This window comes from Leucopleurus acutus, assembly GCF_964270905.1.
Source record: "Leucopleurus acutus genome assembly, chromosome: 9".
Lineage (NCBI taxonomy): Eukaryota > Metazoa > Chordata > Mammalia > Artiodactyla > Delphinidae > Leucopleurus > Leucopleurus acutus.
The window spans coordinates 93,491,563-93,514,448 of record NC_139144.1 but is presented as its reverse complement, the minus strand read 5'-3'; the positions used below and the strand labels follow the sequence as shown (position 1 = coordinate 93,514,448).

General features: G+C 45.2%; 1 protein-coding gene across 2 annotated transcripts in view; it reads left to right on the top strand.

Moving 5' to 3' along the window:
• The window catches only part of CREB3L2 (cAMP responsive element binding protein 3 like 2), a 329,774-nt gene that overhangs the window by 78,005 nt on the left and 228,883 nt on the right, over positions 1-22,886 (top strand). For both annotated transcript variants that reach the window (XR_014326465.1, XM_082846810.1), the window contains exons 3-8: positions 7,233-7,408; positions 9,025-9,112; positions 13,666-13,850; positions 16,208-16,354; positions 17,316-17,374; positions 18,907-18,975. Coding sequence is in view for 1 of the 2 variants with exons in the window: in XM_082846810.1 (XP_082702936.1) it covers positions 7,233-7,408; positions 9,025-9,112; positions 13,666-13,850; positions 16,208-16,354; positions 17,316-17,374; positions 18,907-18,975 (724 nt within the window). In the remaining variant the exon portion in view is untranslated. The remainder of the gene's footprint in view (positions 1-7,232; positions 7,409-9,024; positions 9,113-13,665; positions 13,851-16,207; positions 16,355-17,315; positions 17,375-18,906; positions 18,976-22,886) is intronic.

The following is a 22,886-nucleotide window of genomic DNA, read 5'->3' as shown; positions in this document are numbered from 1 at the left end:
TGAACACCAGAGTAAGGGAAAGAGGTTCTGTAAGCACAAGCACAGAAGGCATGGAGTGAGGGAGGTGTACAAGGGAAATCACATCCATCACAGAAACCTGTGTAAGTACGTGAAGACATTTAGAACGGTGCCTGGCACACAGTGAGCTCTCAGAACATTTTAGCTCTTATTTGCTGGTGTTAAACTGGAATTCTTAACCTCAGGAACATTGGATTAGGAGTCCATATAAACGAAGGTAAGAAGTATAGAAAGAACCAATATTGTACCTTTTGTAGTGGCTAATTATGGGCTCAAAATAACATTAATTGAAGAATGCTCACTTTTGGCTAGAGATCTGTTTCATCATTGGTCTCTCGCGAAGCAGTATGCTAGAGGGGCCAGGAGCAGGGCTGTGGGTCTGGTTTGCCTGGGTGTAGATCCCAGGTTGGCTGTATACCAGCTGGGTAACGTAGGGTGAGGGAGTTAATCTCTTAGTGTCCTTGTCTATAAAATGAGGGTAACCATAGTACATGCCTTCCAGGGTCACTCTTAGGATTAATTAATTAATATATATCTAAAGCACTTGGAATGATGCTTAGCACATAGTAAACACTCACAGTTCAGTGTTTGCTATTTTTACTATTTTCAACACTTCTTCATGCCACTCACCACTGGAGGTGATTTCAGGGTCCAGGCACTCAGGGAGGGGACTCTGGGCGGGCAGGCGCCTACCTTCTGTCTGAACATGCAGTGGGCTACAGCTTAATATGATTCTGACATATTCAACTGCATTCCTGCCCCTCTCCCAGCCTCCAGAACCCAGCCTTAGCATTTTCCTTTAAGAGATGTTTACATCAAAAATCGGCCAAGATTTGCCAGCTCCTTTGAAATTTTTCAAAGGGCAAACACAGTTATCAAATGCTGAAAGATTTAGATGAGGCATACTTCTTTAATTTACAAAAATTCCCTTTTTACTTTAGACATATAAGTAGCTAATGGGTACATATATGTGTATATCATGTAAGTGGCATTTGTCCTATGTGATTTCTCTTTTTAAAAGTACACAGACACACCATATATAAATATGTATATGAGTGTATATGTATATATATATATATAAAAAACACACACACATATATAAGACATATTTATAAAGATACTACCTACTCCCAATTTAGAGTTTAATCTCTTTTCCCCTTCCCAGGAATCAGTATCTATTCAGTGCCATTATTTACGCAGCACATATGGAAATGATTGAGGACCTGCATTTTGGTGTTGCCTCTATGTTGGTTTTGGTTTGTGGGGTTTTTAGCCGCTATCTTGGTAATCTCAGCATCTAGCCCCATTGCTCATAGCTGCTCCATTTCATCCTTGGATATGAAGGATTCATCGCCATGAGACAGTGGCTTGTTTTTATTTTCTTGCTGACAGCTAAGTGGTGATGCCGAGGAAATTTGCCAGTCGAGTTTGACCTTTGATAGGGAGCTGTTTATTTTATTTCATTTTTTTATAAAGTTATTTTATTTATTTACTTTTGGCTGTGTTTTTATAAAGTTATTTTATTTATTTACTTTTGTCTTTGTTGCTGTGCACGGGCTTTCTCTAGTTGTGGCGAGCCGGGGCTACTCTTTGTTGCAGTGCGCGGGCTTCTAGTTGCAGTGGCCTCTCCTGCTGCGGAGCACGGGCTCTATGTGCGCGGGCTTCAGTAGTTGTGACACGCAGGCTCAGCAGTTGTGGCTCGTGGGCTCTAGAGCGCAGGCTCAGTAGCTGTGGCGCATGGGCCTAGTTGTTCCATGGCATGTGGGATCCTCCTGGACCAGGGCTCCAACCCGTGTTCCCTGCATTGGCAGGTGGACTCTTAACCACTGCGCCACCAGGGAAGCCCAGGGAGCTGTTTAAATAAAATCAGATGATACGCTGGTTGTGCTTCTTACTCCCCACAGTGCACTACTGACCTTATTGGGTGATGTTTTCCTTCTGAAATGAAACTTAAAAGGCATATAGACACAATTTACAATAAAAATTTTTTTCACTCACTATCTGAGTATTAGTATTAGAAATTGGACAGTATATAGAGTGTGTACTGAATCTTGTTTTTGCAGTTTTATCAATAACTCAACCATCTAAGTTCTAAGCCATGGTGCTCTTCTGATCTTTTGCCAATGAAATAAAACTACAAAAATAAGGTCACATAGAAAAATTGTAATACATATTCGGCTGGTTCCCTTTCCCTTTATCCTTTGTTAACCCCCTACCTCACAGGTTACATTTGTCATTTTGTTTTCTCCAATTTGATCCACTGAGGGACAGAGTATAAGTCAATACCTAGTAGTTCAGAATGAAAGCTTTTTTCTCTAATTTCAACTGCCGCTGGAATGTTCTCACCAAACTTCTTACTGGCTAACTTTCTTCAACTGAAATCATTTATTTTATTATATAATTGGTAGATCAAGTCAGTCAATCTACAAATATTTATTGATATGGTTCACAGTTGGTGGTTTAGAGGAATTATTATGGGAACAAGGTGTAACTATTTGTTGCCATAGGTTCTGATGTAATGGATTTAATTTCTTGTATATACATGTAGCTGTATTGTATCAGCCAGCTGTATTCCTGCATAACAAATCACCACTAAACTCATTAGCTTTGACAACAGTCATTTGTTATTAGAGTTCACATGTCTGTACCTTGGCTGGAGGTTGGCTGATTTAGGCGTGGAGGCTCAGGGGCAGCTGGGTGATTTTGCTGATTTCAGCTAGATTCACTCACACGTCTAAGGCTGAGAGTTAGCTGATCTTGGCCAGGCTCATCTGGGAGCAACTCTGATTTATGTGTCTGTCCTCCTTCTGGGATCAGTAGATTGTCCTGGCACATCCTTCTCACAAGTGTGATGGCAAAGGTACAAGTGTGTAAGTTCTGTTGTACAAGTGCATTTCAAGACTTTACTTGTGTTGCAAAGCTAACATCCTCTTGGCCAAAGCCAGTCATGTGGCCAATCCCAGGGTAGGGATTAGTCCCCAGTGGGAGGGCACTGCAAAATTACATGGCAAAGGACAGGGATAGAGGGACAAACGAAGAACTGGAGCCAGTTATGCAATTTATAACATATATTAAGGTACTCATTGACTCTTCTTAAGTCAGGGGACTCTAAATGGGCCACTTGACCCACTAAGGCTTCTATGTAGTAATTACCATCATAAAATATGAAGCAGAGCAGGCAGAAGCAGGCCATGTCCATGTGTGATCATCCAGGGACAATATATTCCCAGTCTAGGAAATTTAGAAATAGTATGAAACTAGAGAAAAAAAAAAGTCACTCATGTTCTGAAGTATTCTCCAGAGATATTTTTACTATTTTGACATATTTCCTTTCAGTCTTTTTTTCCTATCAGTTTCTTCATTAATAGTACATAAATTTATATTCAGGTTTTTTCCTTAACATTCTATCATAACTCTTTGCCTTGTTATTAAGAAGGGTTTAAACATGTAACATTACTGGCTGCATAACATTTCCATTGTATGGATGTACCCTAATTCATTCACTTTGCCCTTCCGTTTTACTCTTTTGGTTACTTTCAGTGTTTTGTGATTATAAATAATGCTGCATATTTGTGCATACATCTTTTTTTTTTTTTGCGCTACGCGGGCCTCTCACTGCTGTGGCCTCTCCCGTTGTGGAGCACAGGCTCTGGACGCGCAGGCTCAGCGGCCATGGCTCACGGGCCCAGCCACTCCACAGCACGTGGGATCTTCCTGGACCGGGGCACAAACCCGTGTCCCCTGCATCAGCAGGCAGACTCTCAACCACTGCGCCACCAGGGAAGCCCTGTGCACACATCTTTTTTTTAAAAAAAATATTTATTTTATTTTATTTTTGGCCACATTGGGTCTTAGTTGCAGCACACAGGCTCTTTGTTGTGACACAGGGCTTCTCTCTAGTTCTGGCACGCAGGCTCCAGGGCACGTGGGCTCTGTAGTTGTGGTGCGCAGGTTCCTGAGTGCGTGGACTCTGTAGTTTGTGGCACACAGGCTCTCTAGTCGAGGCATGCAAGCTAAGTAGTTGTGGCGTGCTGGCTTAGTTGCCTCACGGCACGTGGGATCTTATTTCCCTGACCAGGAATCGAACCCACATCCCCTGCATTGTAAGGCAGATTCTTTACCACTGGACCACCAGGGAAGTCCCTGTGCACACATCTTTATCTACATGTTTAGTTGTTTCTTTAATGAATTGGGAGATCTGGGTTCTGCCACATATTTGCTGTGTGATTTAGACCTGCATGTTAGTTTCCTCATCTATAAAAACACATATCTGAGGTTGATGGCCTTAAACCTCTTTCTAATTCAAAAAACATCTTTCAAGGCAGAGTAATAAATTGCTGTACTGGAATGGAAGCATGAAGGCAGCACCAGTGGTTTGTCCCCAAAAGGCTCAGGGGAGGAGAGGCAGCTTCCTTGGGGTTTTCTCTTGGAAGAGTTCAGGGGAAGTTTTGTTTCATAGTTCACATGTCATTATTTGTCCTTCAGTCTCCATCTCTGATACAGCAAAGATTATATAAAAAATTTTAAAATAGGGGTGTAGGACACTGAGCATTAAGAATATAAACTATCTTGGGCTTCCCTGGTGGCACAGTGGTTGAGAGTCCGCCTGCCGATGCGGGGGACATGGGTTCATGCCCTGGTCCGGGAAGATCCCACATGCCGCAGAGCGGCTGGGCCCGTGAGCCGTGGCCGCTGAGCCTGCGCGTCCGGAGCCTGTGCTCCGCAACGGGAGAGGCCACAGCAGTGAGAGGCCCGCGTACCGCAAAAACAAACAAATAAAAAAAACCAAAAAAAGCATATAGACTATCTTGACCTATTTTATGAATGTGTGTACTTTGAGAATGGCTTAGCCAGATTGGAAGAACTAATTTCATTACCTGTCTCTATTTTGCTTGTAATTTTGTATTTGCTTTTTGTATTTATTTTTACCTATTGTGCCTTGTGAATTATGTTTCATCACAGTAATTGTAACCACACAGCCATGGGATCTGGCCTTATCTCACCATTCCCTGGTAATTGCATGTGACCTTCTCCTCAGGGATGCCTCCTTAACTGTTAATTTTAATATATACTGAGACTATATTTCATCTTACTATCTCTCTTCCAGTCTCTGCTAGGGGTAAATATTGCTCAGTGTGGACAGGCTGTAAGTGTTGACAAGGCAGAGGTATGAACACATCATTGCTGAGTGGAGAAAATGTGATCTGTGCTCTCTCTGTCTCTCCAGCCCCTCCCCACATCTGTCCTAAGCGTGTCTTCCTTACAGGTGGCAGAGACCTCATGCCTAAGCTCATTCTGGGAGTGGCGTTAGGTACTTCATTTGGTTCCTCATCCAGTTGCTTCCCCAAGCTGAGCTAGGGGGCCCATCTGCCCAGCAGGGTTCTGCATCAAGTACAGTGTGGTCTCCATCCTCTGGCTGCTTTCAAAAGGACCTTTGTTACCTGCCCCTCCCGCTCGGCCAGGATGTGGCGCATACCCCGAGAATGATGGAAATCCTCCATCACCCCATAGCACTCAGCAGCTCCATAGAACCAGCTCTAAAAGCAAACACCTTCAACCAACCTAAGTCTTGCCCGTCTTTATTTGACCTCAGGAAATAAATTGGGGCTGGAATAATTAATTGAGTCAATTAGAAATTGGATTTGGGGGAAAATTATTTTCCATGGTGCATGTGAATCTAACCTTTCCCTGTGTTTGAAGGAAGTTGCTTATGAAATACAACCTTCCCTGGTGGCGCAGTGGTTGAGAGTCCGCCTGCCGATGCAGGGGACACGGGTTCGTGCCCCGGTCCGGGAATATCCCACATACCGCGGAGCGGCTGGGCCCGTGAGCCATGGCCGCTGAGCCTGCGCGTCCGGAGCCTGTGCTCCGCAACGGGAGAGGCCACAACAGTGAGAGGCCCGCGTACCGCAAAAAAAAAGAAACACAACCTTAACAATTGCGAACTTTAGTTTTTAGCTTCCGTGCCCACTCTTCCACTGCCGTCTTGACAGTTCTGAATGATGTTCATGTACCTTTTCATAAGAAAAGTTGAGCCCAATTCTTGAGTGTAAAATAATTCATAATGTGAATGACTTTGCTCCCCTGGACAGTAATAGTTCACGAAGCACCTGGTGTGTGTGTGTGTGTGTGTGTGTGTGTGTGTGTGTGTTTAAACGTTTTCATAAAGCAAGGGAGCATATCTTTGCTTTATTTTAGTCTCGCTTTAGTAAAACTGGTAACAGGTGAGGAATGCTGACTTTGGGAATCTCTGACTTGTTTTCTCTCGTTCTGCACCTGTTTGCAGCCTTCTTGCTGTTGTTCCCTTTCCTGCCCTCCTCCCTCCTTTCCCAGGGCTATGCTGAGGTACCTGCTCTGATGTAACTTGGTAAGAAATGCAGGGTACCATGCAGGCTCCCAGGAGAATGTCATTGAGTGATGGAGGTGCTTCTGTCTGTTCGGTGCTGTTGCTTTGCTGTGATCCCCAGGCCTGTGATTGTCACGAAAGCCAGAGGCAAGCCAAGACCAGCCTTGACAAGATGCCGCCCTTTCCTCTGGATGAGCATTTCATCCATTTCAGCAAGGGGCAGATGTCTGTTACAAACTCTGAAGTTTCCTAGAGGGCTAAATAAAATTCTGGAAGTCTAGGTCAGGTGTAAGGCATAAGCGACGTTGCAGAGAAGCAGACTAGGACCAATGATGGGGAGTGAGAAGAAAAAGAAGAAAACAAATAACCATCCATTGGGGAGAAGGACAGAGACCTGTCTCCAGTCCTGTCTCCTGAGACCCTGGTTGTCAACCATTTGCTTCTTTCCTTCTTATTTTTAAATGCATTTCTTTCTTTCTTTCTTTCTGGATAATATATTAATTGGTTTGAAAACCAAAAAGTGTAAAACACTACACACTGAAATTCTCTCTCCTATCCTATTCCCCATCCACCTAGTCTCCTTCCTGCTCTGCCCGGAGAGCCTAGTTTCTTTCTTTCATATATATCCTTCCAGAGTTGCTTTAGGCATCCTTACACTCAAGTGAATGCAAGTATAGATTCTCACTTTGCCATTCATTTCTTCATCCATTTATCTCCTCTCTCACATCCTCGTTTTATTTCCCTTTATTCTACCCACAATAATTCTGTGTTGGAGCTTCTTTTTTGAGGAGAAAGGTCAGTGCCATTTGTTTTACTTATACCTGATGCCCTGAACAGATTCACACATGTGCTTATCTTTTTCCCACAGATGAAGTGGAGAGTGAGAAATGGTACCTGTCTACAGACTTTCCATCAACAACCATCAAGACAGAGCCAATCACGGACGAGCCGCCCTCAGGACTAGTTCCGTCTGTCACTCTGACCATCACTGCCATCTCTACCCCTTTTGAAAAGGAGGAACCCCCTCTGGAAATGAACGCTGGGGTATAATCATTTTTCCTCCATATAAACAGATTGGATCAAAAGATACGGATCCTCATTCTCCAATAAGGCACTTAATCTTTTTGGAGCTAGTGGTTGTATATGTTTAAAGATATATAACTTTATATGTATGTATGTATGTAAAAATGTATTTATGTATATATCTAGGATATGTTGATTTGGTGTCAGCGTTGCTTATATCACTTCCTTTAAAGGCATTTCCAGAAAAATTGGTAGCAAGTCTCATTTCATTTTTTCTATGATTGCTATTACAAAATTTTAAAAATACATAGATATCCATGGGGAAAAAAGATTCTCCCTGGAACTGATTTTTAAGCCGGTGGAAAGGGAGTGGTTATGATGATGACGCGATCCATGGCTTTCTGTGCCGTGGCAATAGGGAATGCTAGTTCCTGTGCAGTGCTCAGTTACCCTGACTTAATTCAGGGATCTCCCACCTACCAATTCCTAATGTATTCCCTGTGGAAAACGTAAGAAATCTGGAATTTCTTCCTTGCTCAGTTCCACACCTACGGCAAGTAGGATTTAGTTTTACTCCACCTTCTCTTTGGGTATTTCAGTGTCTGGTGATGGACCAGAGTCATACTTGTACATCTTTTTCCAGATATTGGAATCCAGTCCTAACTTTCCTTAAGTTCAAAGTCACAGGTTATAAACAATGACTCTGCTGACGATCTTTAAGTCAGATCTCCTCTGAGCGAGGTATAGTGGTCCACCTGTTCAGGAAAAGGTAACACAGCAGTGGTGGGGCCACTAAGGCTTTGCTGAGTACTCACTCCTGTGCTCTTACCTTCCATCCGTGTGGAAGATGAGGGATTGTGGACAGAGCACCTCTGCACTGCCCTCTAGAATTCCCTTCTCAATAGCTACCTGAGTCTGTTAATCGGACTAGGCTTCTGGAGTCTGTATTAGTCTCCTTGCTCCATGAGATTTTAGTTCAGTTCATGTTCATGCATGTCACTAAGAAAGGACAGGGTCATGGCCTTGCTCCCCATGCACGGGCCAGATACCTTTCCTCCTTCCCGTACTCAGTGTTTCATGGTTAGTTGCTGTCAGTTTTCAGGAACCTGGAGAGAATGGATGCAGCTGGGTTCACACAGTTCCTGCCGCAGGACACACTGCTGGAGGCCATGACCCTTAAAAATGTACCAGACTATTTTGTGATAAAAGGCCTCTATAGTCCATAAAAACAATAGAAAGAAAGCACTGATAAGTGAGCCCTGGATTTTTTTTTTTTTGTGGCTGCGCCATGAGGCTTGTGGGATCTCAGTTCCCCAACCAGGGATTGAACCCAGGCCACAGCAGTGAAAGTGCTGAGTCCTAACCGCTGGACCACCAGGGAACTCCCGAGTCCTGGGTTCTTAATTTTAGAATTCTGAGGTTCCATCACCTGTATTGCCAGGTTTGGCAATGAGGGAAATGTTAAGGACTAAAACACCTCCCTGTCCAAGAAGCAGCCTGCACTCGGCCGGGCCTCGCCAGCCCCAGAGAAGCAGGGCTGCCCTGGGAGGAAGACACAGATGACAAATAACTCCCCGGGGTGTTTCTTCAGGTTTGTTATTGGTTTTTAAAAACTGTGTTTGAAATTTTTCCTTTAGGTTGATTCCTCGTGCCAGACAGTTATTCCTAAGATTAAGCTGGAGCCTCATGAAGTGGATCAGTTCCTAAACTTCTCTCCTAAGGAAGGTCTGTCCACTCTCTCCTTTGGGTTAACAGATGTGGGTGCACCGTCTAAAGAGATGGGGAATGTGCGAGACAGTGCTGGGCTTGATTGTACCAAAGGCAGAACTTGCTTTATGAAATAGCTCTGTTCTTGATGGTAAATACAAACTTTGAAACCTAAGTTTTTCCAGCTAAATCTTTAACTTTTACTCCTAGGCAGGGTGACTTTTCAGCATGTTCGTAGACTGCTGTGACTTGGGTGCTGACTAGGGGACAAGGGAACCGCTGCCCTCAAGCCATCGTGTGGATAAAACCCAGCTCCCTGTCCTGGAGTGATGATCAGTAGAGGCAAATAGGCACATATTCACAAAGGCACCTGGCCTACTTACAACAAACAATTCTAGTTTAAACCCTTTGTGAAGTGAATTCACGGTTTATCTGTCTGACCAATTCAATGTTTTTAAATGTTGATTTCAGATGACAGTTGTTGCAAGGAGCTTCCTTTGTTCCTGCATCCTATTGGGCTTCTTGCCATCCATTTAGAATTAAGTAGTGTCACACTTGGGGTTATCACACTTTCACTTTCTTCTTTCTCTGTGTCAGTCTTTTTCTTGTCCCATGTGAAGCCCATAGTCAGGATTCCTGAACGTAGACCCCTAAGTCTCACGGAGTCTAGGAAGCTCTCTCGGCATTTTTTTATTCTTTTCTTTCTTTCTTTCTTTCTTTTTTTTTGTTTTTTTGGCTGCGTTGGGTCTTCGTTGCTGCGCGCAGGCTTCAGGAGTTGTAGCGAGCGGTGGCTACTCTTTGTTGCAGTGCGCTGGCTTCTCATTGCGGTGGCTTCTCTTGCTGGGGAGCACGGGCTCTAGGCGCACGGGCTTCAGGAGTTGTGGCACTTGGGCTCAGTAGTTGTGGCGCACAGGCTTAGTTGCTCCGTGGCATGTGGGATCTTCCTGGACCAGGGCTTGAACCCGTGTCCCCTGCATTGGCAGGTGGATTCTTAACCACTGTGCCACCAGGGAAGTCCCTCTCAGCCTTTTTAATTGAGTTACTTTGCACAGATCCTGCTCTTAATTCTGTGCCTTCAGACACGCCATCCCCTCCCTTTTTATTTATGCTTTTGGCACAAGGTTAGAAGGGTAGCTCATTGGTGTGGTCGACAAATAGGAAATTAGTATATGCACTTGTCATGGGAAGGGTATCCGTGCTACTGGGTAGATGTAACGTGCAGATGTTACCTAGTAGCAGTACTCACGGAAACAAAGTCTACCTTCATTCCACCAGAAACATACTCAGGACTTGATCCGTGACAACTTAATCAAGGTTGGCATTTACCCTTTATCATCAGTAAAGAAAGGATTCTGTTTTTAAAATTAGAAATACTGACTAAAATCCATATTGAGACAGTATTTCTATTCACTGAGTGATATTCGTTTTAGTGCCTTTCAGCTTTATATACTGCTCCAAAGTAATTCCTTTCATTTTTGTGACACCGGTTACAACTATCACATGCATCTTGCTTTTTAAATCTATGTTGCAATATGCTTCAGAAAATGTCACAACTGTACCAGTGAATCCCCTAGTGGCTTTGGAATCTGGGATCACTGGAGGAGAAACATTTCAAGGGTAAAGTAAATGGCCGTCCTTCCTCATTATCCTAGATGTACAGAGAGGAGGAAATTAAATATCCTTGAATGCAACAGGGCTTCTAGGCAAAGTAGCCAGTTGTCCCCAGCCCTGTCAGTAAGTAATCCAAGAGCAACATTTCAAGTGATATTTAGAAATCTGATACCGAGGCACCTGTGGCCAGGGCAGTAGCTCTTAATAATTGAGTAAGAGGAGATTCGAGTTTGCTTCACTTTTCCTGCCATGCCATTTTCATTTTCTGTGGAGCACCTTCTGCTTGGAAAAAGGAGAACGGTATTAGAATAATTAGGGCTGTGCCTAGTGAAAGGGACAAGCGAGCTCTGGTATTCTTGGTTAGTTCTTCAGACTAACCGCTCAGCGCGGCAGACAGTGGGAGCCCCTGTTAGGTTTGGCCACTCCTGGGTTTTGTTTTGTTTTGGTTTTGGTTTGCTTGTTTGTTTGTTTACCATGGTTAAAAGATAAGCATTGTTAAAAGATAAACTCTAAAAAATTAAAAATTTTAAGAGCAAATTTATTTGAGCAAAAATTAATTACATTCTGCAGCGCCAAACCAGTTACAAGTTTCCACCAACAGGAGCTGGGGGGAGACTTTTATAAAGAAAAGGTGGAAGCAAAGTAAGGAAATTATTTTTTTTTTAACTAAATTTTTAATTTTATTTTTGGCTGCGTTGGGTCTTTGTTGCTGAGCGCAAGCTTTTCTCTAGTTACGGCAAGCGGGGGCTACTCTTCATTGCTGCGCAGGCTTCTCTCTGTGGTGGGTTCTCTTGTTGCGGAGCATGGGTTCTAGGTGCACAGGCTTCAGTAGTTGTGGCACGCGGGCTCATTAGTTGTGGCTCACGGGCTGTAGAGCGCAGGCTCAGTAGTTGTGGCGCACGGGCTTAGTTGCTCCGCGGCATGTGGGATCTTCCCGGGTCAGGACTCGAACCCGTGTCCCCTGCATTGGCAGGCGGATTCTTAACCACTGCACCACCAGGAAAGCCCAAAGTAAGGAAATTATTGATTGGATATAACTTAAAGCCAAGTTGGTTGTTTGTGACCGGTTGTCCTAGGTTTCAGTCCGGTAACCTTGAAGCATTTAGAGGCTTGGATTTTGGTTTGCCTATGTAGGGCCACCAGAGCACTGGAGCCACCCCAGTCTGATGGCTTCCTTGCTTAATTTATCTGACACCACAGAGTGCCATAGGTCGTCATGGCATTGGGAAAAACTTGGCTAACACGCTTGGGACTCCTTCCTAGGTGAGCACATAAGTTTAAGGTGCATACCTACCCTCCTTAGCTGCCTGGAAGTGGTGGCAGAAGAGTTGGCAGTGGAGATGCATAGGATTGGTTTAGAATATTCTTTAGCTTTAAGAGTGCCCGTGGACTCTAAGAAACCAGGGAGCTCTTGGGCGGAGAAGCATCTAGTGAAAAGCAGCATGTTAGAAAGAGAAAAGAGGGTTAGAGAAAGAGAGAGAACGAAAGTGTGCTGTGAATGGGAGTGGGCGCGGGGCGTGGCAGAGAGAGACACATCACCTGTGGTTACCTGGATATTCAGGTGTCTTAGTGGGCGAGAGAGCCGTCTGGTTGCAGCTTGTCACCTCCAAAGGCAGCTATGGGGGAATCCTTTCTCTTAGGTGAGTAGCTGTGTGTCAGAAAGTCTCTTCCCATTCACAATACGTCAAGCAGGAGACCGAGGCCTTTCCATGGCCCCGAGCTGTTCTCTGGCCGAGGAAGGCCTGGTGTGTATGAGGCCTCCAGGCTCCTTGCCCAATTCAGAGCCGCTGCACTCAGGGCTCTGTTGTCCTGGGGGCTCCAGGAGGGGTGTGGAGTGAAAGGTTTACCCAAGGTCATGTTCCTTGGCTCAGTAACGGCAGCTGGCTGTCAAGGTATTTCAGCACAACGTGAAGATTTGCAGGTCAGAAAAAGAGTGAGACCCCAAAGCTCGTTTGTCAGGTTGAACTCCAGAGTGGATTCCTCCCTTGGGAACCCATCCCTCCTGCCCTGGAGATGCAAGATTGGCACCGGCTAAGGCTCAAAGGCCCCGGCAGAGTGTGTGGGTGTCTCCCTGAGGAGAGGTGAAGGATGCTTAGATGCTGGAAGACTTTGTGGGAGACACTCCTCCCCCAATTTGTCTTCCAATGCCTACCTGTCTATCCACAGATGGATTGGGTATTATCTGAATCAAGAATGCCTGGCATCTGGCCTATGGGCCCTACCATGCACATTCCTCCAGAAACAAATGAGCTTTTCTCAAACACTCATGGGTTCCCTGCTTTTGCTATTAAAAAAAAAAAAAAGAAAAAAAAAAGATCCTAATACATTAACATGGTTTACAAGTCAAACTATGGAAACTATATGAAATGAACAGAGGGAAGGTTATGCCAGCACCGTCCCTACTTACTGTAATCTCCCCTGCCCCCATTACATCATAATTTTATTAGTTTCTTATATACCTTCCAGAGTTTCTTTACGAAGATACGAGCAAATGGGGGTCTGTATTCTCTTTCTCTCCTTTTTCATACAAAAGGAGGGCTACTTTATACACTGTTTTGCACCTTGATTTATTCCGCTCCTCTATAGGCTGAGACCAGCAGACAATAACGTCACATCTACTGAAACCCCCATTGACCAAAGTAAAACTGAAAAACCCAATCCAAAAATGTATCCCAAATAAAGCCTGAAAATCGAGCCAAGAGCACCTGCCATGAGGCCATATCAAGGACTGCGGACCTGGAACCCAATAATGCAGCCTTTCAAATTTTTTGAAAGAAACACTCTTAAAATTTAACCTTAATAGTAATACATCTTGGAGGCCTTTCCATATCCACACACAGAGATTCCTCATTCTTTCGTTCGGCTGTCCTGAGTACTGCTGTAGGGATGTTGAATGTTGAACTGCCGCAAGTCCTGCTCTGTTGCTCCCTGATGGATGCAATCCGTTCTTTTCCCCTCAGCCTCCGTGGACCACCTGCACTTACCGCCCACCCCTCCCAGCAGCCACAGCAGCGACTCAGAGGGCAGCCTGAGCCCCAGCCCGCGCCTGCATCCCTTTGGCCTGCCGCAGACCCACAGCCCCGCCAGGGCCCCAGCGCGGGCCCCCTCGGCACTTGCCAGCTCCCCACTCCTCACCGCACCGCACGTGAGTGTCCCCTGCATCCCTGCACCCCCATCCCCCATTCTGTCACTCAGACCTTCACCCAGCGTGGGTACCATTCGGAGCCTGTAGGAAGTTTTAGGTCTAACTGCTGAAGCAGGGGGATGACAGTCTTAAAGAACATTTTCTAAGAACTGCCTGTGACCTCATCGTGCTAACACATTCTCTTCCTTTCCTGTGCACACTTCCAGTTTTTATTCACATGTTTCTTTTTTATAGCTACAAACATGAGGAATAAAAATGGGCTGTTCTTCTTCTCAAAATTGTATCACAAATATTTATCATCAATTTAGGTGGTCTTTATGACCTATGATAGGAAATAATTTATTTTTTAAATAAGCAATCTTTGATGAACTGAAAAATTGCTCTGAGAGTAAATACATTGATGTCTAAAGCTCAAAAATATAATTTAACCCTTTTTGTCTGTGGTGCAACTCTTAACCCAGTGACTCAGGTTAGAAATCATGAGTCAACATTCATCCCTCACATATATAATTTTTCCAAATAAAAATTAGGGGTAGGGCTTCCTTGGTGGCACGGTGGTTAAGAATTCGCCTGCCAATGCAGGGGACACGGGTTCGAGCCCTGGTCCAGGAAGATCCCTCATGCCGCGGAGCAACTAAGCCCATGCGCCACAACTACTGAGCCTGTGCTCTAGAGCCCACGAGCCACAACTACTGAGCCTGTGTGCCACAACTACTGAAGCCCACATACCTAGAGCCTGTGCTCTGCAACAAGAGAAGCCACCAAAATGAGAAGCCCGCACACCACAATGAAGAGTAGCCCCCGCTCACCACAACTAGAGAAAGCCCGTGTGCAGCAAAGAAGACCCAACACAGCCAAAAATAAAATAAAATAAATAAATTAAAAAAAAATTAGGGTTAGATAATTAACTTCTCATTGTTCTGAACAGTCGATTGATTTCTATGAGGATTTAAAAATTAGTCAGCCTTACTGAATTTATAATATCACATAGAGAAAATTTGAATGAAATGAGTTATTTAAAAATTCTTAGAAGAATCATGTATTAATTAACATAATTTTGAAAATTTGAGTTGTCTATGTCAGAAACTCAGAAAGTTCTAGATCTGTGGCCATGTTCTTATATATCACTATTCCCGAGGGCCAGGGAATTAACTCTTTCCACTCCACCTTTGCCTTCTCTCCTCTAACCCTTCACTCCTTTGATTACTGAAATAGTGTCCATCCTATGGATTTGTGGGTCCTACCACAATTAATCCATTCCACGTGGTCATGGAGGAAATCCTTCCCATATCATACCCTGGCTCAGCATCTGTGTTGTTTCCCTGTTATCTGTTGGCATCAAGCCCTCATACCTCTGCTGGGTACAAACACCCTCCTACGTGCCCAACCTGCCGCTGCTTCCAGAACCCCTCACCCCTCTACGCAGAGTGGCTTCTTCAGTTACTTTTTACAATACTGCCTTTGTTGTAATGCCCTCCTCTGTGTAAATCACCCCCTTTCTTTCAGGAAGCCCAATTCAAGCCTTATCTGCTACCCTAAGCCTTCCCTTATCACACAAACTCACATAAGCGTTCTCCTTCTTCATATTTTTAACTTACCTTGAGTGAATATTACAGTCTAGCATTTAATTGCTCTCATTCTTTCACGTGTTTCAATTTAGTCTCGGTCTCGCTCATTAGCTACTTAAGAGACGGAGTTTGTTTTGATTCTTCCGTGCATCTGATGTGGAGCTAATATGCAGTAGGTACTCCATTTATTTGACTAATTATAAACACATTGTCCTAATATGGGTGAAATGAGATGAGCTACAGTTCTCATCTCCACTATGATGGACAGTCTGGGGCTGTGCTGACCAGTGACTTTCATGGAACATGCCTGTAGGTGTGTCCCTAGGAGCCCTGGCCCCTTAGCTGGAAGTAGAGGTCAAGAAGCAACTCCTAGTGTTTAGAGAGCATCTTGCAAAATGGCATCTTTAGGAGAACAGCAAAACTTTCCGCAAACAGAGTTCCAAGTGAGTCCTTCATCACTCCGAGGACAGGAAATCTCTAGGGATGCGGGAAATGAATTGTATCCTTTAATTTTGTTGTTTTAGCCAGCAGGGTACTTTCTGGGAAATAATGGGTGGAGGTTTCTTTACCCGTTCCCTTATAGTCCTTGGGTTGTAACACTCACACGAGTGTCTTCTGCATTTTTGCTTCCACTTCAAAGTGCCCATTTCTCACCAAAAGAGATGGGCCTCCTTTTCCCTTAGCCATTGGCAAGACATCCTAACAGACCCTCCTCACCCCTCAGGAGGTGTTTCTCCGGCACGCCCGGCTTTTCCTCTTTGACGCTTTTCTGCTCCTTGGTCTGCATAGAAGCTGCAGGGATCAGGCCCCCTGGTCCTGACGGAGGAAGAGAAGAGGACCCTGATCGCCGAGGGCTATCCCATCCCCACCAAGTTGCCCCTGACAAAATCAGAGGAGAAGGCCCTGAAGAAAATCCGGAGGAAAATCAAGAACAAGGTGAGCCCTTCAAATGCAGGTGCTTCTGTGAGCAGAGACAGCGAGCCAACCCGGCCAGCATGCCCACCCTCCCTTCCCGGTGGCCAACACTGGCCCGTCCTGTGGTGGGGACCAAGGCTTGCCCCCGTCTTCCCCCAGACCTCCCCATACATCTTCTGGTCAGTGGGCCTCCAGGTCGGGCGTGCACACTCTGTGGTGCCTAAGATAACCCATACAGGGGCGGGAAGAAAATATTAGAACTCCCATTTACATTTTGAAAAAATCTCAGCCTTTAAAATTTGTTTTATTAGATACACAATATTTCCCTCTAGTAGGCATGTGTATAATTTATAAATGAATAAATATAAATGTATTATGGGTGCTTGCTTAATTTTTTTCTTGATAGAGGTTTTTGATAAAAAATTCTGCAGAGCACTGTTCTATACCTGGGTCCAGCAGTCTCCTAGTCCTAGGCCCCTACAGTGGGGATCAGGGGTGCAGAGGCCCTGGGGCATGGCTAGGGCGTGGGCAGAGCAGGAGGGAGGGGACAAAGAGAGAGGAAGGAAAGAGCTTAGAGTTAAAATTCTGCGTCCATGTGCAGAACCGCCAGGGAATTTTTATACGACTGACCCCAACTGGCTTATATTATGTATTATAGTTGAGCCAACTAGGTCCACAGAATTGAAATCATTTATCTAAGACCATACAGATGGTTCGTGACCCACAGGTTCCACTCTGACTCCTGGACCACTGTCCTTCTCACTGGGGGCCTAGTGTGTTGGAAAGTAGATGAGAACATCAGCTGGTTGAAACCAGGGAGGACAGAAGAGGTGATTAGTAGATGAGCCAGTAGGTTAAACAAATGGGAAGTGGTCACACAAGTGAGCAGGGCTTTTGTGATTTCTTTGCTCATGGCCTCTTGTCAATACTGGTTTACTGAGATAGCTGGAACATAATCCTTTTTTCTCCCCTTCCATTGCAGATTTCTGCCCAGGAAAGTAGGAGGAAGAAGAAGGAATACATGGACAGTTTGGAGAAAAAGTAAGCCTCCTGCCAAAGTGGTTGTGTGTATTGAGCAATTCATGTAGAGAAATGTAAGTGCGGGGGGGCCCTGCTTTCTATGAGAAGGGGGTTCAATTTCTTGGTCTGGACCCCGGCAAAGGCCGTTGGTTTATCAGCTATGTTTTGCCTGCCACCTAGTGGTTTTTAGAGGGGAAAGCTTATAGGTCTGGCAGGTGATAAAAAGTACATTCAGTCTTAGTAGGCATTTGTACCGCACAGTTTCCAACCAAGGGTCCTTAAGTCCCTGAAGGCTTCCTTTCAAATAAGTACAAATGCTAACCTTCATGCATATTCCTGGACTCCTCAGAGGAGAGGCGCTAATTAATCAATTCCTGTTGGCCACACTCCCTCGCACGCTAGAGAAAGCAACAGGGGATGAAGTAAGTAAAGCAGGTTGGCGTTCTTTCTTTTCTGTCCACTATAATTTGTGTTATAGGTGAGTGACTTTTCACAAAAACACTTGAAGGCACCTTGGGCTCTTCTGAATAGCCTGGAATATCAGGGGGGCTGTTAGAAAAATGTAAATTAAATACAATTTTGTATTAGCCCTAGAAAATAGTTCCCATCTGGCAAACTAATATCATTGGAATGAGTCCCGGGACCTAGAAATGAATCCTTATGTGTGTCTGGTGAGAAGAGCAGTTGGTGGATCCTGGCTGGTTCTTGAAGTTCCTACTGAAAGTCAGTGTCTCTTCTTCCTGATTTAGATGTTGGTAATATAGCATTAAGCAGTCCCATTCTGTTTGTTATTGTCTGTAGGTATCCAGGGTCAAGATGTTTCAATGAAAATCTCTTTATTGCCTCTTCGGGGCATGCCTGCTCCGGCACCTGGATTCCTTGTCTTGAGGTCCCGGGTTCTTGTCCTTCACTCTCCCCCTGCCCCAAGCCCCTGGGCTTCCTGTCAGTCCTTCAGGCCAAGAGTACAGCCAGCAGCATCCAGACCCTGTAGCATAGAGAGAGAATTGTGATGGACATTGAGAGCCATAGGGAAGAGTCGAGAGAAATCAAGGTTGGAACACCCTAAAAGAAGTTTATGTTTTGTACCATCCCTATTCATTTTCCATTACTGAGGCACTGGTTACCCATTTCTCTCTCTCTTTTTTCTACTCACCCTTTTCCCCAACTCAGGTTGGCCAAGTTCTCTCCCTCACCTCCCTAGAGTAGCTGCTTCCCTGTCTTTTTTTTTTTTTTTTTTTTTTTTTTTCTGGCGGTACGCGGGCCTCTCACTGTTGTGGCCTCTCCCGTTGCGGAGCACAGGCTCCGGACGCGCAGGCTCAGCAGCCATGGCTCACGGGCCCAGCCGCTCCGCGGCACGTGGGATCCTCCCGGACCGGGGCACGAACCCGCGTCCTCCGCATCGGCAGGCGGACTCTCAACCATTGCGCCACCAGGGAAGCCCTTCCCTGTCTTTTTTCTCTCAACCCCACCTGCCTCCATCCTAGCTCCTGGCTTAGTGTTTGCTCCCCTGATAAAAAACTAAGTTTATTTTTCTCTCTCTCTCTCCTCTGTAGGGTGGAGTCTTGTTCAACGGAGAACTCCGAGCTCCGGAAGAAGGTGGAGGTTCTGGAGAACACCAACAGGTGAGGGTCCCTGGCGTGAGGAACCGACACACTGCCTGATGGAAGGTGGGGAAAGAGAGGGAGATCCAGGGCCAGAGCTGGGAGGAAAAGGGAGGAGATGACATTGAAAGGATAGTTGTGTCAGGATGCTCAGGATGGTCGCACTTCTCTCACCTGTTCCTCCCGTGTGTGTGCGTGTGTGCACGCACACACACACACACACACACACACATGCACGTCCTTTACTTTTCCTAAAATACATGGGATTGATGAAGAGGCTGATTCTGATAAGGGCTATGATGAGGGGGTTAAGGAAGAGGCTTGGAAAAGAATAAGGTCAATGAGTCCGATTCTCCTGAAAATGACATCAGACTTAAGAGGTGGACAAAGAGGGCCTGACCACTTTTTTGTCACCCAGTTTGAGTAATAAATGGTGTTTTTTAGTAAAAAAAAATGGAGAGAAAACAAAGTTTGTTTTTTTAATTACTGTTTTTAAAAGTTAATTAATTAATTACATTTTAAGCCCATTTTGAAAAATAACTATAGGATAGTTCCTCTAGCACCTCCTGTGCCAGGTACTGTTTTCAGCACTTTATAGATATTAATTCATTTAACCTTCTAATGGCCCTATGAGCTGGTCCTATTACTATCCCCATTATATAAAGGAGGTCCTGAGACTCAGAAAGGTTAGGTGATTTGCCCAAGGTCACACAGTAAATGCTAGAAGGCTGCATTTGGAGGCAGGCAATCTGGTCCTGGAGCCTCGATGTAGGAGAAGCATACTGAGCTTTACCCAGAGTCATACGCAAGAGAAAGGGGTTAAGGTATAGGGCTGAGAAATGGCGGTTGGGGAGTTTCATTGTGTGTGTGTGTGTGTGTGTGTGTGTGTGTGTGCGCGCGCGCTCACGGAGCCTGCCTATGCTTTGAAAATTAAAGTGTTCGTTAGTCAAGGGATCCTGTTGCCCTTAGTTGTTATAGATCTGACAATCCAAGCAGAGAAAAATTGACTTTTAGGTAAGCAAAATTTTAATTCATCATTTTAAGGCTTAGCACTAATGCCTAGTAACAATTTTGCAAATGTTAAGGGATCAGGGTAAATCTATTTGCGTGTCATTTCAATTTGGCTCCCATTTCCTAAATCTTCATGGTCTGTTGCTCAAACAGCAGGCTAATCTAGTCATAAGGTAAAAATACCATCAGTAGGAAAAGTGGACATTGTGACCCCGCTGGGTTTCCCTGCATTTCTGGGAATGTGTGGTCATATAGCAAGTCAAGGGCAATCACCTCTAGTGCTCTGTGGACAAACAACAGAAGTAAGTAAATGTCACCAGCTCCATGTGGTATCACCTTGATCCCCTGAGGCAAAGGAGCTGGTTTCCAGTACGACTTCAGGTTTCCGGTTTCATGGTTGCCTTTGGCCATTAGTCTCCTGAGGCTTCCTCTCTTCTTATCTCCACCTTTACTCCTGCCAGAGTGGTTCTCAGGGTCCTGAACCCCACCAGCGTCTGTATCCATCTTGTTAGCATCCTGAGCTGATAGTGTTCCCACCCCCCTGTCCTAGCACTTGCTGTTGCAGAAGTCCTGTGTTCATGAATGAGACAAATCCATGTCATGAATTGCTGAACAGAGGAAGAGGAATCCGTCCAACATAACCGTGGAGTTTGGTCCAGGTTGGGTCTAGTCTAGGGGTTCTGGGTGTCAGGTCTATCCACAGCCACACGGGGGCAGCAGAGGCACAAAGAGCAGTGGGTGCTTGCGATGAGACGGCGTCGCTGCCACCTTTCCTGGGAAAAAGGGCCTCTCCTCCCCTCTCCAGACTGACCCTGCTCTATCATATTTTTCTAAACTTAAAAAGAAAAAAACCCACACATGTAATATATGCCCATTGTATAAAAAATTAGAAAATACAGTTTAAAAAGGGAAAAAAATTACAATCTTTTCACCTAGAGAGATGTTTACATTTTGGAATATTTTATGTATATGTATTTATATTGTACATCCTCCTCTGTTAAGAGCCTTTTCCATTTAACAAAAAACACTGGGTATATATTTTCATTTCAGTAAATCTATTTCTACAGAATCCTATTTCTTTCAGATTTTGATAAAGAGCTGTTATCTGAGGAGTACTGACATAAAGCACATCTGATTCTATGTAACAGCAGTCCGTGTTTTGCACTTGTTTTTTATGTTTTACGATAATGGCCACAGCCTTTTAATTATGCTATTGGTTATTGTGCAATATGAGTTGTGGGAGCATATGCATATTTGAGCTTGGGGTCGGCATATCTGGCGTTCTTCCCTGAGAGCCAGCGGTGGTTTTCCTTCTGTTTTCTTCACTGACTGTGGAAGGTTTTCCCAGCCATTCAGCCTGCTGGAACCCCAACTGAGAAAACCGTCTATCTTATGCCATGGTGCTCTGCTTGTCCCTGGACTGTAGGAGCCTCCACTGTGGTTCCCCCAGAGGCCCAAGTGCCGTCTCTTCCCTCTTCCAAACTTACCTCTCCTGGTAGACAACCTTTTATGGTGGAAATGGTTGCTACTTGATTAACCTGCAGTCTTCCCACGGGTAGTCTGATGCTACCTATAGTTCCTATAGTCATATAGGTCATATAGGTCTGATGCTATCTATAGTTCCTACAGTCATAATCTCTCAGTCCAGCAGCTTTTAATGTGCTGTGGCTTGAGAAGTCAGGGAAGAAAAGCAGAGCCGCTCTTGTTCACACAAGGAAGGGCCTTCCTTGCCCCCGACCTCCTCTTCTCCCTTCTTCTTCTGTTCCTGCCAAGGGCTTCCCCTCGCCAGAGGACACTGCGGTAGCCAGGGTGACTGTAACATGAACCGTGGCAATCTCTTGCCCTAAACCAGTCAGGAGGAGTTGGTGTTTTGGGCCCGTGGTAAGGGGAGGTTTTCAGATCCTTTATTCGTCACACCGTGTGAGTGACCCGGTGTTTGAACTAAGTACAGGGTAGGGCCCAGTGAACACACACCTGTGTCTGTGTCCTGTTCATGCTTCTTGTATTAGTGTCCTTTGGAGGTAGCTGGGCAGAGGTAGAAATGGCTGTGAGAAGTGGACAGGACCCTGGGTCACCAGAAGTGGGGTGGGAGACCTTGTGTGCCGTTGTTTCATTTGGCACGATGTGGCGGGAAAGGCGAGTGGGTACGTGGACCAAAATAAAGACAAATTATACCTCTTTACATTTTACCGCTTCTGTGCTCCCCCCACGAGGGACTTTCCATCTATCCAGATGAGAATGAGCCCTCAGATTCCAAATCAATCCCAATTCTTCGGTTAGTACTCGCCTCAGCAGCAGCCAATTAGCATGCTCTTGGCTTCTAGGCAAAAAAGCCCCTTTTATCTGAGCTCAGGAAGCTGGAAGAGGATGGAGACAGGAGAGGAGACTTCTGCAGCCTTACCCCAGGAGCCTAAGAGCAGCCGAAGCAGTGGGAAGTCACCTTCACACTTCTTTGCTAAGGTGATCCGCGAATCGCATGCCACCAGGAAATGTGTGAGCCGAGAGCGAATGGTCTCCCAGGGGGCCCTTCTTCCTGTGCTCAATCAGGATATACATTTGCACTTGCAAAGTCCAGGCGAGGCCGTGTGTGGCGCCGGAGGGTCTTCCTGGCCTTCCTTGCTTATCATTCGCCTCTCCGAGCTGCATGTCTCATTCTTGAGAGACCCTGTCTTTCCCCCACTTTCTAGCCTTTTCTTCTGCACAAGTGATGCACATCTACTGCCCAGCCCATCCATTTTACGTGTTTGTGGCCCAGTTTGCTCCATTCATTTTTAATTTTGCCCTCGTGCTGTTGGCTATAAGGCCGTGAGCCACTATCCCTCTCCTCAGCCCTGATTTGTAGACTTAAAGGAGCTTAGACTTGAAATGTACTTTAGACATCTCATTTAACTGTTAATCACTTCCTTTTACAGAAGCGGAAA